The 17767-nt window shown below is 46.1% G+C and overlaps 1 protein-coding gene across 2 annotated transcripts in view; it reads right to left on the bottom strand.

Annotated features, from left to right (window-relative positions):
- LOC119970367 (kinesin-like protein KIF27) overlaps window positions 1-17767 on the bottom strand; it is a 144880-nt gene that overhangs the window by 37982 nt on the left and 89131 nt on the right. For both annotated transcript variants that reach the window (XM_038804869.1, XM_038804871.1), the window contains 3 exons: window positions 16527-16703; window positions 4991-5206; window positions 3318-3524 (listed from right to left, as the gene is read on the bottom strand). In XM_038804869.1, the coding sequence (XP_038660797.1) occupies window positions 3318-3524; window positions 4991-5206; window positions 16527-16703 (600 nt within the window). The remainder of the gene's footprint in view (window positions 1-3317; window positions 3525-4990; window positions 5207-16526; window positions 16704-17767) is intronic.

The raw sequence follows: 17767 nt of genomic DNA, 5'->3' as shown, positions 1-17767 counted from the left end.
GAGCGGAAGGAAGGAGAGGAAGGAGAGGAAGGAGAGGAAGGAGAGGAAGGAGAAGGAAGGAAGGAAGGAAGGAAGGAAGGAAGGAGAAGAAATGAAGGAAGGAAGGAGAGGAAGGAGAAGGAAGGAAGGAGAAGGAAGGAAGGAGAGGAAGGAGAGGAAGGAAGGGAAGGAAAGGAAGGAGTGGAAGGAGAGGCAGGAAGGAGAGGGAGGAAGGAGAGGGAGGAAGGAGAGGAAGGAAGGAGAGGAAGGAAGGAGAGGAAGGAAGGAGAGGAAGGAGAAGGAAGGAAAGGAAGGAGAAGGAAGGAAGGAAGGAAGGAAGGAGAGGAATGAGAAGGAAGGAAGGAAAGGAAGGAGTGGAAGGATGGATAGGGTGGAAGGAGAGATAGGATGGATAGGGAGGAAGGAGAGGGAGGGAGAGGAAGGAAGGAGAGGAAGGAGAAGGAAGGAAAGGAAGGAGTAGGAAGGAAGGAGAGGAAGGAGAAGGAAGGAAGGAAGGAGAGGAAGGAAGGAAAGGAAGGAGAAGGAAGGAATGAAGGAGAGGAAGGAAGAGGAAGGAGAAGGAAGGAAGGAGAGGAAGGAGAAGGACGGAAGGAAGGAGAAGGAAGGAAGGAGAGGAAGGAGAAGGAAGGAAGGAAGGAGAGGAAGAAGGAAGGAAGGAGAGGAAGGAGAAGGAGAAGGAAGGAAGGAGAAGGAAGGAAGGAGAGGAAGAATGAAAGAAGGCGAGGAAGGAGAAGGAAGGAAGGAGAAGGAAGGAAGGAAGGAAGAAAGGAGAGGAAGGAGAAGGAAGGAAGGAGAGGAAGGAAGAAAGGAGAGGAAAGAGAAGGAAGGAAGGAGAGAAAGGAGAAGGAAGGAAGGAAGGAAGGAGAGGAAGGAGAGGGAAGGAAGGAAAGGGGATGGAAGGAAGGAAGGAAGAAGGGGAAGGAAGAAGGAGAAGGAAGGAGAAGGAAGGAAGGAGAGGAAGGAGAAGGAAGAAAGGCAAGGAAGGAGTGGAAGGAGAGGAAGGAAGGAGAGGGAGGAAGGAGAGGGAGGAAGGAGAGGAAGGAAGGAGAGGAAGGAAGGAGAGGAAGGAGAGGAATGCAAAGGAAGGAAGGAGAGGGAAGGAAGAAGGAATGAAGGAGAGGAAGGAAGGAAGGAGAGAAAGGAAGCAGAGGAAGGAGAAGGAAGGGAGAGGAAGGAGAAGGAAGGAGAGGAAGGAAGGAAAGGAAGGAGTGGAAGGAGAGGTAGGAAGGAGAGGGAGGAAGGAGAGGAAGGAGAAGGAAGGAAGGAAGGAGAGGGAATGAAGGAGAGGAAGGAAGGAAGGAGAGGAAGGAGAGGAAGGAAGGAGAGGAAGGAAGGAGAGGAAGGAAGGAAAGGAAGGAGAAGGAAGGAAGGAAGGAGAGGAAGGAGAAGGAAGAAGGAAGGAGAAGGAAGGAAGGAAGGAGAGGAAGGAGAAGGGAGGAAGGAGAGGGAGGAAGGAGAGGAAGGAGAGGGAAGGAAGGAGAAGGAATGAAGGAGAGGAAGGAAGGAAGGAAGGAAGGAAGGAGAGGAAGGAGAGGAAGGAGAGGAAGGAAGGAAAGGAAGGAAGGAGAGGAAGGAAGGAGAGGAAGGAAGGAGAGGGAGGAAGGAGAGGGAGGAAGGAGATGAAGGAGAGGAAGGAAGGAAGGAAGGAGAGGAAGGAAGGAGAGGAAGGAAGGAGAAGGAAGGAAGGAGAGGAAGGAAGGAGAAGGAAGGAGAGGAAGGAGAAGGAAGGAAGGAAAGGAAGGAGAAGAAGGAAGGAAAGGAAGGAGTGGAAGGAGAGGAAGGAAGGAGAGGGAGGAAGGAGAGGAAGGAGAAGGAAGGAAGGGAGGAAGGAGAAGGAAGGAAGGAAGGAGAAGGAAGGAAGGAGAGGAAGGAAGGAGATAGAGGACGGAAGGAGAAGGAAGGAGAGGAAGGAAGGAGAGGAAGGAAGGAAGGAGAGGAAGGAAGGAAGGAGAGGAAGGAAGGAGAGGAAAGAGAAGGAAGGAAGGAAGGAGAAGGAAGGAAGGAAGGAAGAAGGAAGAAGGAAGGAAGGAAGGAGAGGAAGGAAAGGAAGGAGAGGAAGGAAGGAGTGGAAGGAAGGAGAGGAAGGAAGGAGAGGGAGGAAGGAAGGAGAGGAAGGAGAGGGTGGAAGGAGAGGAAGGAGAGGAAGGAAGGAGAGGAAGGAAGGAAAGGAGAAGAAGGAGAGGAAGGAAGGCCAGGGAGGAACCCAGAAGGGTAGGCCGGTAACGACCCAAGGTGTACAGCCGCCGCTGGTCGTTTGAGGAGATGTCAGACAGCATGTGCCACGAGAGGCTCCGCTTCAACAAGGGGACGGTGCGGGGATGCAATGGTACAGTGGTATTATCACTAGACTAGTTGTCCAGAGACCCAGGGTAATGCTCTGGGAACCCGGTTTCGAATCCTACCACAACAGATGGTGAAATTTGAATTCAATACAAATCGGGACTTTAAGTCTAGTGATGACCATGAAACCATTGTTGAGTGTCCTAAAAACCCATTTGGTTCACTAATGTCCTTTAGGGAAGGAAATTTGTCTTCCTAACCTGGTCTGGTCTATATGTGACTCTAGTAAGATGGCACGCATGTCGCCTTATGCGCACCGAGCGGTCCAGGGGTTCCACTCCATGAACCTTCAACTTGTGTGTGAACACCACCTCAAGATCATGTATGTGTGCATGCTTCCCAGGGAATGTGCTTGACAGCTATATCCTGGGACTTACCTGCACACTTACCCTGGAAATGTTACGCTGGTTATTAACTGATTTAACTGAGTTATTAGCCAGGAAAAGTCAAGGGAACACTCCAACCTCCCAGCCCAACCCCATTAAACCCGCTTCCTGACTATTCTCTCTTGCTTCAATGTCCCACCAAACTGACCTGAGGAACCCTCAGACCCCACCTGACTACCCACCCCACCCAACTAACCTTCAACCCACTCACTCATTTATCTAATTACCCACTCACCCACTGCTAGAAAGCCTCAAGACCTTTTTTGAAGGTCTTTCTCATGGATGTCTGCGCTGACCCATCGATGCTTCTGACGGGATCTGCAAGTCCGGGCCATGATTTGTCCTTCTAACTGGTATTTCAGAAGTGTGGGATGTACTACATGTGTTATAACCTCTACTCATTTCAAAAGCTACCAATATTCAGAAAATATATTTTTGATTGACAAAAATATGTCTTGTTAAGATCCTTGTTGGGATGAACCAAAATACATAATATTGGATTGGCTTAAATCATAAATGCTAATTATGATTTAACAAATCACATTCTATACTTACAACTTTAGAACTGATGTATGGAAAGTAGGGCTTTACCTTATTAAAATATCTGCAGAGAAGGACTCGTGTCTCAGCAGCCGATAACGCACCGAGTTTAAACATTACATTTGCATCACTTTGGGCAATGCTACCATCTGAGCCCCTTAATGAGTGTTGGCGACAATGAATAGTTTCATTTTTGTACTCTATGGCAGCATCCAGAGCTTCAATACCTTCCTCCAATTGAAAAAATATTCGCTCCTCCTGAGAAATAAAACAGATGGGATTACCTGTTGAATTTGCTTCACCTCTGCTCGATACCTTGGTTATTAAAATTGGAAGGATGATGGAAGCTAATTCAATCGTAAATTTCAGAAGGGAATTGGTTGTACACTTGAAGAGAAATTACAGTGTTGTGAAGAAAGAGCAGGGCAGTGGGACTAACTGGACAGTTCTTTCAAAACAGCAGGCACAAGCATGATGAGCAAAATGGTTTACTGTGTTGCAAGTTTCCATGATTTACCCCGGGGACTCCAGGCACCTCTGCACCTCCAACCTGGTCATCATTTTCATTTTCAAAAACCTGTAGTGATTCCCACCAGCATGATGACGGGTTCAACGCGGGAGATACAACATTACATAGGACTGGAAGGTATGCATAAAGCCATTTAGTGAGGTTTAAATAAAGGCAAATTTATGGTAATGGACTTGAACCTCATCACCTCACCGGCAGAGGCCGGGAAGTTTTCAAACCGAGATACTGCCAGTGCAAATCTCATTTGGCCCTCTCAGGTTTAGCGCCCATAATGGAATTTGCGCCCATGATGAACGGACCCGAAAAATTGCACCCCTTATTTTTGATTCATCAATTTCAGTTTTTATGTGCCAAAATGTGATTTAGTTTCAATTTCTACTTTCAAGTCATCCACAAATTTTACAATTTTGTGTCATTGAAGGTGATGCAAAGCCAGGTTACCTGATCTATACCATTTGCTGCGGCTTACACAGAGTACAACAACAAAAGAACACTACATGTAAAAGTACAGGGTTCCACTTCGTGGCAGATTAATTTTAATGTTACTGCAGAATCCCCTTCCCTGGTGGGGAACCCACGTGAGGCATCACATTCGGCAGGACTAGAAGATCCTATTGGTGGGGACTGCCAGAAAATCCCACCCTGTATCAATATTAAAAGTTTCACAGCTCTACATATTTCCTGGCAATTTTTCCATTATAAAATCCTATGTCCACAATTAAAATAAAAGATACATTTGTAAAATTGCAGTGCTACAAGTAGAAGGAGGGCATAATTATAGTGTGACGAGTTTACATCAAGGGTTTCTATTATTTAGGCCAACGAAGAAACATATAATGTCAATATAAAAATAAGGGCAGTCAGGTGACCTTAAATGAGGGCTGATTTATGCTGTTGCATCCTGTGTTTTTTTATCTCTGCTAACACTGCTTCAGTTGAAAACTATAATCATTATTGATTCATTGTGTGCAATGTCATGGGAGATCAACTAATACGAAATTTAAAAAAAAACACACAAGAGCAGGTGCGCCAAGGCTGTAGCACACCAAGGAAATAAGAGGAATTTCTTATGACTGCATTCAAGGCTACATCACTTGAAGCTCTGCAGTACATATCGGACTTTAACATTCACTTATTATGTTAGATCTGTGTAATAAGCAAGTTATATCACTAATAGGAAATATAATGATTATACCTCAGGGGATAGAACACTTCCAAGCTCTAATTTCTCATCTAGACAATGCCTTCTTTTCAACAGCTGAGCACGTTCCTGTTGAAGTACTTGCATCTCTTCTGATATGGTTTTTCTTTCCTCTGTAGTACTGTTCTGAAGTTGTGAGCTTTTGTCTGATATTTCCTTTTCTATTGTGTTTAAACGAGTGGATAAATTTAAAATGTCTTTGTTCAAGGCCTGAAAAGAAATAATTAATACTGACTTGTGTTGTAACCAGATGTTAGAACTCCAATTAATGCAGTTAGCAGATGCATTGTATGTGATCTTATTCAGGAATTGATAAAATAATGAATGGTTTGACATATTATTTATATTTCAAAGCTGTGGTATTTCAACATAGTAATTACAGAGTTAATACTACATCCAAAACTGGTTATTGAATTGGAAGTTCAGAACCAGCAACATTATCTAGCCAAGGAACATTAGTCATGAATGATTTTGGCTTGGATTTTGCAGTCACTGGCAATGCAAGATGCTCATCACAGGTTTTCAAAGAAAGCTATGCTGAGAGACCTTGTGATCTGTGTGGCAAGAACATCACCTTTGGATGTATAATTGATCATAATGTTGTTCCATGTGGATTCCAAGCTTTGAGCTGCCGTGATGTCATCAAACTGTCCAAGCAGCCAATCCCATCAAAAAAATCTCAGAGACAACCAAGCAGGAAATGAAAAACACTAATAATCAAATCACTTTAAAAAAAAATAACAGGAAATGAAATAATGATTGTAACATACAAATATTAGAAACAATTATACTTTATTAATTATTAAAAATGTTTTTCAAATCTTGCCATTAATCACAATGGAGACATCTAACAACATTTCTCAAATAAAAAGTTACTTTTCCAGGATCAGATTGGTTGTTCAGCAGTGGTAATTATTCAAATTTCCATTAAAAATCCAATTATACTGCACTGAACAAGACAGTGAGATGTGAACATAAAAGGAGAAGTTCTCTCCAAATCAACTGATTTTGTTAAATGTCAGCTCTGGAGAGATAGTTTGCAGAATGGCCTGTGACGTTGGAGTGAATAATAGAATGCATCTTCAGAATCTTTGAACCGATCTGTGCTTGTGCTAAATCTTGAAATTGTGGTCCAATTGAGAGAGGTAATTGTTAACTGGATCCAGCGGCTTTCTTTGCTGATGAGAGTTTATTGACTGAACTGTCAACACAACTCACCCTCCAGCGTTCCAGTTATCCCCATTTATAGATATTCAATACCCACTATCTTTGCAACAGATGGGAGGGACAAAGGAACTGCTGTTCAAGCAAGCCCAAACCAAATTCCACTACTTGGGATCCAAATAGCCTAGGACTGGATGCAGATCCACAAATGGAACCTGGCAAGTCTGGTGGAGGAAGTCAAAAGATATCTGCAGAGGTGGGGGGCCCACTCCCACTCTCCCTCACAGGGGAAATACAGATGATCAAAATAAACGTCTTGCCCAAGGTCCTCTTCCTGTTTAGATCCCTCCCAATCTACATCCCCCAGACCTTTTCAACACAGTTGAAAAACTAATCATGGTGTTTGTGTGTGTGTGTGTGTGTGGAGGGGGAGGGGAGGGGGAGAGGAGGGGGGGAAGAACCCGAGGATCGAAAAGAAAGCCCTAAATAGGAAAAGAAATGTGGTCGTCTTGGCCCTTCCGAACCTACAGTTCTATCACTGGGCAGCCACCACAGAAAGACTGAGGGGATGGGTGAAGGGACCAGAAGCAGAATGGGTGAAGATGGAGGTGAGTTCCTGCATAGGTATGTCCCTCCAAGCCCTAGCCACAGCTGCTCTCCCATTCTTCCCGGCCAAACACTTGAAGCCCAATGGTAGTAGCCACGCTCCGGACATGGTATCAAATGAGGCAGCACTTCGGCCGAACAAAATTTTAAAAAATTAATTCATGGGCTGAGCGTCACTGGTTGGGGAAAATTTATTGCCCATCCCTAGTTGCCCTTCAGAAGTTGGTAATCCCTAGTTGCCCTTCAGATGGTGGTAGTGAACCGTTGCAGTCCTTGAGTTGTAGGTACACCCACTGTGCTGTTAGGGAGGGAGTTCCAGGATGTTGCCCCAGCGACAGTGAAGGAGCGGCAATATATTTACAAGTCAGGGTGGTGAGTGACTTGGAGAGGAACCACCAGGTGGTTGAGTTACCAGGTATCTGCTGCTCTTGTCCTTCTAAGGGTAGTAGTCCTGAGTTTGGAAGGTGCTGTCGAAGGAACCTTGGTGAGTTACCGCAGTGCATCTTGCAGATGGTACACATGGCTACCACTGTTCATCAGTGGTGCAGGGTTTGAATGTTTGTGGAAGGAGGAGCAATCAAGCGGAATGTTTGTCCTGGATGGTGTCGAGCTTCTTGAGTGTTGTTAGAGCTGCCCTTATCCAGACAAGTGGAGAGTATTCCATTACACTCACTGGCTAGTCCAGTTTAGTTTTTTTTTTACAAAATATTTTATTGAAGCATTTAAAATTTTCACAGTTTAACACATTAACATTTCTTAAAACAGTCGTGTGGGCAAACACACGCATATGTATATATATATATATATATATATATTCTTTTTTAAAAAAAAACACAATGTCCCCAAATGCCCATGCCCTATTTCCTAGCTATCCCACTTCTGCTTCACCTCCCTGATCAGGGCCCCTTCCCACTCCATCAACTCCTTGTATATCTCCGAAGTCCTCCATTCTCCAAACCTAGTTTTTGACATCACTTTATCCTGTAGTCCCCTCATGGGGAGGAGAGGGAAGCTTGGAACCTGCCTCCGGACAAAGTCATTCCCGAAACCCATTCCCACCCGGTAACTCAAACTCCTCCTCTAGTGCCTCCAAGGTCGGTAAGCCCTGCTGAATAAATAAATTCCCAAATCTCTCGATCCCTGCCTGCTGCCACCTCCTGAAGCCCCCATCCAACCTCCACGGGATAAACCGGTGATCGTTACAGATTGGAGACCACACTGACGCCTCCTCTAATCCCATGTGCTGCCTCCATTGCCCCCACACCCTTAGGGCTGCCACCACCACAGGGCTTGCAGAGTGCCGAGCTGGCGAAAACAGCAGGGACGCCGTTAGTAAAGCCTCCAAACTCATGCCCTTACAGGATGCTGCTTTCACTCCCTCCCACTCGATCCCTCCCCCACTACCCACTTCCTGACCATCGATATGTTGGCCACCCAGTAATAATTAATAAAGCTCGGGAGGGCCAGGCCCCCCTCCACGCGACCGCGCTCCAGAAGTGTCCTCTTTACTCTCGGGGTTTTCCCCGCCCATACAAAACCTGTAATCGCCGCATTTATTGTTCTAAAAAAACCTTTGGGACAAAAATCGGAAGGCATTGAAAAAAGAAAAGCAGTCTTGGGAGGACTGTTATCTTCACCGTCTGGACCCTTCCTGCTAACATCAGCAGGAGCATGTCCCATCTGTGGAAATCCCTTTTCATTTCGTCGACCGCTTTGCCCAGATTTAACTTGTGGAGCTGCCCCCACTCTTTAGCCACTTGAATCCCTAAATATCTGAAACTCCCTGCCACAATTTAAAAGGGAACTCCCTCAGTCTCCTTTCCTGTCCCCCGCGGCTGCATCACAACCATCTCGCTCTTTCCGATATTCAGCTTGCAGCCTGAAAATCGCCCAAATTCTCCCAGTACCTCCATGATTTCGCTTATTCCCCCACCGGGTCTGTAACATAAAGCAGCAGGTCATCAGCATGAACAGAAACCCTGTGCTCCACCCCCCACCTCACAATCCCCGCCACGCACTCGATGCTCCAAGGGCCACTGCTAAAGGCTCTATGGCCAGGGCAAACAGTAATGGGGAGAGCGGGCATCCCTGTCTTGTCCCTCTCCTGAGATTAAAATATTCTGACCAGGTTCGGTTGGTTCTCACATTTGCCACCGGGGCTTGATACAACAGCCGGACCCAGTCCACAAATCACTGCCCGATCCCGAACCTGCCCAAAATATCCCATAGGTACATCCACTCCACCTGGTCGAAAGCCTTCTCCTCGTCCGTGGCTACTACCACCTCAGCCTCACGCCCCTCGGCTGGCATCATTATAACATTGAGAAGCCACCTAATATTAGACGTCAGATGCCTGCCCTTCACAAACCTCATCTATCCTCACCTATTCCTCCGGGACACAATCCTCTATTCTGGTGGCCAAGATCTTTGCCAGTAATTTAGCATCCACATTCAACCCCCCCCCCCCCCCCCCCCCCCCCCCCCCCCCCCCCCCCACCCCTGCCCCAGGGGGTTCAGACTCGTATAAACAGCTATAAAATTCACAGAACACGTCATTAACTGCCCCGGGGTCCCTCACTACTTTCCCCCTCACATCCTTAATTTTCCCTATCTCTCTTGCTGCCTCCTGCTTCCTCAGCTGATGCGCCAACATCCTGCTAGCTTTCTCTCCAGATTCATATATTGCCCCTTTTACCCTCCTCAGCTGTCCCTCCGCCTTACCTGTGGAAAGGAGCCCAAAATCCATTTGAAGTCTCTGGCGCTCCTTCAGGAGCTCCTCATTCGGGGACTCCTCATATCTCCTATCCGCACTCAAGATTTCTCCTACTAGCCTATCGAGCTCCGCCCGTTCAGCCCTCTCCCTATGGGCCCCGAATCGAAATATATTTCCCTTTGATCACCGCTTTCAATGCCTCCCACACCACCACAGCCGCAATCTCTCCCGTGTCGTTGGTGTTTATATACCCCCGAATGGCTTCCCTCACATATCTTATCGTCTGCTAACAACCCTGCATCTAGCCTCCACTGTGGGGGCTGAGAATTTTCCGTGTTCACCGTAGGTCTAGCCAATGGCGTATGGTCCGATACTACGATTGCTGAATACTCTGTGTCCACTACCCCAACTAATAATGTTTTGTCCAATATAAAAAAGTTGATCCTGGAGTAGAATGAATATTGTTTACTCCTTGGCTTCTCAAATCTCCACGGATCATCACATCCCATGTGCTCCAAGAACCCTCGCAGCTCTTTTACCATTGCTGACACTTTCCCTGACCTAGAACGTGACTGATCCATCCTAGGATCTAAGACCGTATTAAACTCAACCTCCAAGATCAACCGGTGCGAATCGAGGTCCGGGATTTTTCCCAGCATCTTCCTAACAAACGCGACGTCATCCCAGTTTGGGGCATATATATTCACCAGCATCACTGCCATTCCCTCCAGTTTCCCATTCACCATGATAAATCTGCCTCCCGGGTCTGTCACAATTTCCCCACCTCGAACGCCACCCTTTTGTTAATCAGGATGGCCACCCCCCTGGTTTTCAAGTCTAATGAAACACCTGCCGACCCATCCCTTTTTAAGTCTAAATTGATCCCCCAGCTTCAAGTGAGTTGCCTGTAACATGGCCACGTCCGCCTTTAACTGTCTCAAATGTGCGAACAGATGGGCCCTCATGACCGTCCCATTCAGGCCACAAACATTCCATGTAACCAGTCTGGTCGGGCGGGCTGGGTCCCCTCCCCTGTTGATCAGCCATGACCTTTCCTCGGCCAGCCCCTAGCCCATGGCCCAAACTTAATGGCCCACCCGTCCCCCTTTACAACATCTTATCAATCCCATCACCTTCAAACAGAGCCCCAAACAATAGAAGTGTAAACAAACATGGCAAATGGAGAGACAGAAAAAGTTATATGTGTAAAAACTCGAACAGATGTCTTTACCTCCTCGACCATCTTAATTTGAAAATTCTTCTTCTCCCCACTCCGTTCTTTTATTTTCCCCTTTATTTTTATTTTCCCTTTTTATCTTTTACAAGCACAAACAAAAGGAAGAAACTGTACCTTAACATATACACTGAAAGGTCAAAATTAAAGAAAAAACAAACCCCCTTCACTTCTCAGTCATCGCAACTCAAGTTACATGCAGCATAGAACTTTTTGATGTAAATTGCTACCGACCAGTTTTCTCTTTTTATTAAGTCCTTATCGGTCCCCCAGGTTGTTGTCTTTCATAAAGTCCACTACTTCTTCCGGCGAGCCAAAATACAGTTCCCATTCCTCATAGGTTACCCAAAGATGGGCTGGGTAGAGAAGTCTAAATTTATTCCCTTCGTATACAGGGCCGCTTTAACTTCATTAAAAGTCGCCCTCCTCTTAGCAAGTTCTGCTCCCAAGTCCTGGTAGACCCGGATCTCAGCTTCTTCCCATACGATCCGTTTTGTCTCCCTAGTCCATCTCATGATGCGTTCCTTGTCCAGGAATCGGTGCAGCTTCACCACCAATGCCCTCGGGGGCTCATGACCCTGGGGCTTGCGCATAAGTGCCCTGTGAGCCCGGTCCACCTCCAACGGCCTGTCGAACGCCTCTGCCCCATCATTTTCTCGAACATCCTCACAACATATGCACTGGCATCTGATCCTTCCTTTCCCTCCGGGAGACAGTTGATCTGAACGTTCTGCCTGCGGGAACGATTCTCCAGGTCCTCCACCTTTTCCAGCAGCCGCTTTTGCCGATCTTGTAAAACACCAATTTGCAGTGCCATCCCAGTGGACTGCTCCTCTTGCTTCATCGCCTGCTCCTGCAGCTTTTGGATCGACTGTCCCTGGGTCTTCACTCTCACCTCCATACGGTCGACAACCTCCTTAATCGAGGCAACCACCTTGGTCAGGTCCTCCGCAAACTCCTTACGGTGCCAGGTGAACTTCTCATCCAGGTATGCAACCCTGGAATAACATAAGTGGATAAAAGGGAGAGGAGGAAAAGGCGACCCCTATCCTCTGGAATTACGCTTGAAAAATAATCGCAAAAGAAGGAATCAAAAGTTGGTTGGAAGTGAAGAGCTGAGCAGTGGCTGCAATGGCCACTGTTGACCATTGGGCCGACGGGGCCGGATCTCGCTTCTCTGCCATTGCAGCCACCAAGCTCAGCTCTTCACTTCCAACCAACTTTTGATTCCTTCTTTTGTGATTATTTTTCGAGCGTAATTCCACAGGATAGGGGTCGCCTTTTCCTCCTCTCGTTTTTATCCACTTATGTTAGAAAACATTTCCACGGGGCAGCACGGTGGCGCAGTGGGTTAGCCCTGTTGCCTCACAGCGCCGAGGTCCCAGGTTCGATCCCGGCTCCGGGTCACTGTCTGTGTGGAGTTTGCACATTCTCCCCGTGTTTGTGTGGGTTTCGCCCCCACAACCCAAAGATGTGCAGGGTAGGTGGATTGGCCACGCTAAATTGCCCCTTAATTGGAAGAAATTAATTGGGTACTCTAAAATTTAAAAAAAAAAAAATACAGAGAAAACATTTCCACGAAAATCCAGCTTAAAAGCTGTCAAAACACCACCAAGAGTGGGAGCTGCTAAATGTGCGACTGTTCACAGCATGGTCGCCACTGGAAGTGTCCAGTTTAGTTTCTGATGAATGATAACCCCCAGGATGTTGATTGTGGGGTATTCAGTAATAGTAATGACAATAAATATCATGGGGCAGTGGTTGGATCCTCTCTTGTAGGGAATGGTCATTGCATGGCACTTGTGTAGCGTAAATGTAACCTGCCCAAGCCTGGATATTGTCCAGGTCTTGCTGCATTTGGACATGGACTGCTTCACTATTCGAGAAGTCGCAAATGGTGCTGAACATTGTGTAGTCATGTGCAGTCATCCGCAAACATCCCCACTTCTGACCTTATGATGGAAGGGAGGTCATTGATGAAGCAGCTGAAGATATCCTGAGGAACTCCTGCAGTGATATCCTGGAGCTGAGATGATTTAACCTCCAACCATGACAGCCATCTTACTTTGTGCCAGGTATGACTCCACCCAATGGAGAGTTTCCCCCCAATTCCCATTAACTCCATCATGGCCTCCATCTGCAACAACCACAGGTTTACTCCCACAATAATGGACACTAGCATCAAAAGGTGGAGACGGGACAAGGGGACACTGACAGTTAGGGACATGTACAAGGATGATAGAGTAGCGACCTGGGGGAACTCATGGAGAAGTTCCAAGTACCAAGATGAAACAACCCGAGATACATTCAGGTCATAAACTTCCTCCGTAAGTAAACAATGATGTACCCCCAGATACCAGGATACTCGTTAGTGGAAGAACAGCTGGACGCGGGTGACCTAGGGAAGGCAAACCGTGCAGACTTGCACGGGCGACTGTTGGAGGAAGTACACTCCTTCCCTGGAAGAGACCAGGAAAAAATAGGAGGAGGAACTAGGCATAGATATAGGGAGAGTATTCTGGAAAGAAGCACTGCACAGGTCGAACTTCACCTCCATGTGTGCAGGGCTGAGCCTAGGTGCACAGAGCGCACCTAACTGGAACTGAAATGAGTAAATTCTTTCTAGAGGTGGAGGACAAATGTGAACGGTGCCTTGGACAAGGTACAAAGCCATGGGGACTGGCCCGAGGGCCAGCTGAAGTCCAAACTAAACTGTAAATAGACACTTGTGAATATGTGCTCTGGTCACACTTGGGTTTGCAACAGATGTATACTGACTAAAGAAGGGCCACGGCCACAGCAGGAGGGAAGACAGTTGCCTGTAAATCTATGTGCTGATTTCTGTTCATCTTTTTTATTGTCCCTTTTGCGCGTTTTGTAATAACTGCAAGCTAACTGGGGTGCAGGGAAAGAAAATCAGAGCTTTAGTGGTTTCTACCACTCTTGTGCATCTCCTACAATATGTTATAATTCAGCCTGCCATTAGAGGGAGAAGCTGCAATCAGATGTAATTGTATTACAATTGAGTAAAGATAACTACAAAGGCACAAGGGAGGAGCTGACCAGAGTTGATTGGGGAGCTTAGCAGGAAAGACAGTGGAACAGCAATGGCAAGAGTTTTTGAGGGTTATTCAGAAGACACAACATATATTCATCCCAAGAAGGAGGAAACATGCTAATGGGAGGACAAGGCAACCATGGCTGACAAGTCAGGGACAACGTAAAAGCAAAAGAAAAAGCATTAAATGTGACGAGGATTAGTGGGAAGCCAGAGGATTGGAAAGCCTTTAAAAGTAAGCAGAGGACAACTAAAAAAGCAATGGAGGAGTGGGGAGAAAGAAGATGAAAGAGGAGTGTAAGCTAGTTAGTAATATAAAAGAAGGTTGGAAGAGGCTTTTTTTGATATGTAAAAGTAAGAGAGAGACACGAATGTACATTGGACCACTGGAAAATGAGGCTGGAGAAGCAGTCATGGGGAACAAAGAAATGGCAGAGGAATTGAATATGTACTTTGCATGAGTCTTCACAGTGGAAGACACCAATGGCATACCAGAACTTCAAGGGAGTCAGGGCGTAGAGGTGAATGTCGCGGTGCTGGGGAAGCTGAAAGGTCTGAAAGTTGATAAATCACACAGACCAAATGGACGACACCCCAGGGTTCTGAAGGACATAGCTGAGGAGATTGTGGAGGCATTGGTGGTGACCTTTCAGGGATCACTCGAGTCATGGAGGGTCCCAGACGACTGGAAAATGGCTAATGGAACACCCCTGTTTAAGAAGGGAGGGAAACAGAAGACATGAAATTATAGGCCTGTTAGCCTGACTTCGGTCATTGGCAAGATTTTAGAGTCCATTATTAAGGTTGATTGTACCTCCTCAAGGTACTGGAACGTTTTGGGCTAGGAGCAGGATTCACCGCCTGGGTGAGACTCCTGTACAACACTCCCAATGCGAGCGTTCGAACCAACACCACCAGCTCTGAATACTTCCAACTACAAAGAGGCACAAGGCCTCACTCATGTTTGCAATAGCAATCGAACCCCTAGTGATAGCCGTACGGGGTGCAAAAAACTGGAAGGGCATCCAAAGAGGAGACAGAGAGCACAGAGTTTCACTCTATGCAGATGACCTGCTCCTGTACCTCTCAAAGCCACAGGAAGGACTAAAAGCAATGATGCAGATCCTAACATAGTTCGAAACCTTCTCAGGTTGCAAACTCAACCTGGGCACTCAACTCAACCCCCCTCCTCTTTACAATAAATAAACACGGACGTCAATGTACATAATGTTGAAAATGCCAATAAAAAGATTTCTTTTTAAAATTAAGTATGAGATTGCAGTGCACTTGGAAGTGCATGGTTAAATTGGGCTAGGAGTGAGCACAGCTTTGTCAAGAGGAGGTTATGCCTGATAAATCTGTTGGAATTCTTTGAGGTAACGAGGAAGTTAGACAAAGGAGAGCCAGTGGATGTCATCTATTTGGATTTCCCGAAGACCATTGACAAGGTGCCATATAGGAAGCTGCCAAATAAGAAAAGAGCCCATGGTGTTAGGGACAAGGTACTGAGATGGATCGAGGATTGGCTGACTGGCAGAAGGCAAACAGTGGAGATAAAGGTGTCTTTTTCAGAATGGCAGCCGTGACTAGTGGTGTTCCGCAGGGGCCAGTGCTGGGACCACAACTATTCATGATATACTTTAACGATCTGGAACTGAGGGCATTATTGCGAAGTTTGCAGATGTCACAAAGATATACAGAGGGACAGGTAGTGTTGAGGAAGAAGAGAGGAGAGGCTGCAGAAGGACTTGGACAGGCTAGGAGAGTGAGCAAAGAAGTGGTAGATGGAATACAATGTGGAAAGGTTTAAGGTTATGCACTTGGTAGGAAAAATAACGGTATAAATTATTTTCTAAATGGGCAAAGGCTTCAGAATCTGAAGCACAAGAGGACTTAGGAATCATAGTTCAGGATTCTCTTAAGGTAAACATGTAGGTTCAGTTGGCAGTTAAGAAGGCAAATGCAATGTTAGCATTCATTATGTGAAGGCTAGAATACTGGAGCAGGGATGTACTGCTGAGGCTGTATAAGGCTTTGCTCAGACCCGATTTGGAATATTGTGAGCAGTTTTGGGCTCTGTATCTAAGGAAGGATGTCCTGGCCTTGGAGAGGGTCCAGAGGATGTTCAGAAGAATGATCCCCGGAATAAAGGGCTTGTCATATGAGGAGCAGTTGAGGACTCTGGGTCTGTAGTCGATGGAGTGCGGAAGGATGAGGGGAAGTCTTATTGAAATTTACAGAATATGAGATAGAGTGCACATGGAGATGTTCCCACTAGAAGGAGAAACTGAAACCCGAGGGCACAGCCTCAGACTGAAGGGACAATCCTTTAAAACTGAGATGAGGAGAAATGTTTTCAGCCAGAGGGTGGTGAATCTGTGTAACAATTTGCCGCAGAAGGCTGTGGAGGCCAAATCACTGAGTGTCTCTAAGACAGAGATAGATAGGTTCTCGATTAATAAGGGGATCAGGGGTTACGGGGAAAAGACAGGAGAATGATGATGAGAAACACATCAGCCACGATCCAATGATGGAGCAGACGCGATGGGCCAAATGACCTAATTCTACTTCTATATCTTATGGTCCCAGCAGCTTTCTTAAGATTTATCCATTATCTATCAACCTGTAATGTTGAACTTGGGATGGGAGTGTGGCTTTCTTTAGAATATTCCCATCAGCATCTTTTTCTCAGTAGTGCCGTTTAATGTTGTGATATCCCAATTAATGCAAGACAAGTTGAGAGGTATGTTCTTACCTGACTGGAACGTAACCGTTTGATTTCCAATTGGCTTTTTTCCTGTAACAGTGCCTCCTTTTTGTCTACAATAACTTCTCTTTTCCTTAAATCCTCTTCCAACTCAGCTAGAGCTTGTCTTTGCTGCAGAACCTTTTCCACCTCTTCATCCAACCATTTGCGTTGTTCATCAATCCTCTAGAAATAGATTCAGAGATATACAGGAAACAACAAACACGAAGTACAAAAGGGAAGGATAGTGATTAAAAAGGTTATCATCTCTTTTTTATTTCCGCTGGCAAGATCATTCCTAATTGCCCTTGAGAAGATGATGAGCTACCTTCTTGAACTGTTGCACTCCATCTTGTAAATGTACACCCACTGTGCTGTTACATACACATACACAGTGGTATGCATTTTGTACAGCAGAGATATATTGACTTTGTGAGAGAGATTTTTTCCAATTAAGGGGCAATTTAGCGTGGCCAATCCACCTACCTTGCACATCTTTGGGTTGTGGGGGTGTGACCCATGCAGACACGGGGAAAATGTGCAAACTCAACATGGACAGTGACCCGGGCCTGGGATCGAGCCCGGGGCCTCGGTGCCGTGAGGCAGCAGTGCTAACCACTGCGCCACTGTGCCCCCCACCTTTGTGAGCGAGATGTACAATACTGCCTAACATTGAAATAAGAACAGAGAATAGTGGAAATGCATAGCAGATTAATTAAAATTTGAAAGTGAAAACAGTTTCTAAACAGACAATGATGAAAGATTACCCTTGAAATATTAAGCTGGGGCGGCACGTGGCACAGTGGTTAGCATTGCTGCCTACGGCGCTGAGGACCCGGGTTCGAATCCCGGCTCTGGGTCACTGTCCGTGTGGAGCTTGCACATTCTCCTCGTGTCTGCGTGGGTTTCACCCCCACAACCCAAAGATGTGCAGGTTAGGTGGATTGGCCACGCTAAATTGCCCCTTAATTGGAAAAAATAATTGGGTACTCTAAATTTATTTTTAAAAAAAGAAATATTAAGCTGCATTTCTCTTTCAAATGGTTACTGACCTGACATGCATTTCCAAATATTTGGTTTTATTTCCGATTTCAAGGATTTGCAATTTTATACTTAATCTTCATTGTTTAAAGTTTATCACATGCAGGTCTCGCATAAAAGACTCATCCAGAAGGTGAGATAGCAAAGGGATTGGGGGAAGAGCACTAGATCGGATTGAGGATTGGCTGACTGACAGAAAGCAGAGTGTT

Source organism: Scyliorhinus canicula, chromosome 8 (assembly GCF_902713615.1).
Source record: "Scyliorhinus canicula chromosome 8, sScyCan1.1, whole genome shotgun sequence".
Classification (NCBI taxonomy): domain Eukaryota; kingdom Metazoa; phylum Chordata; class Chondrichthyes; order Carcharhiniformes; family Scyliorhinidae; genus Scyliorhinus; species Scyliorhinus canicula.
This window is presented reverse-complemented; position numbering and strand designations above follow the sequence as displayed.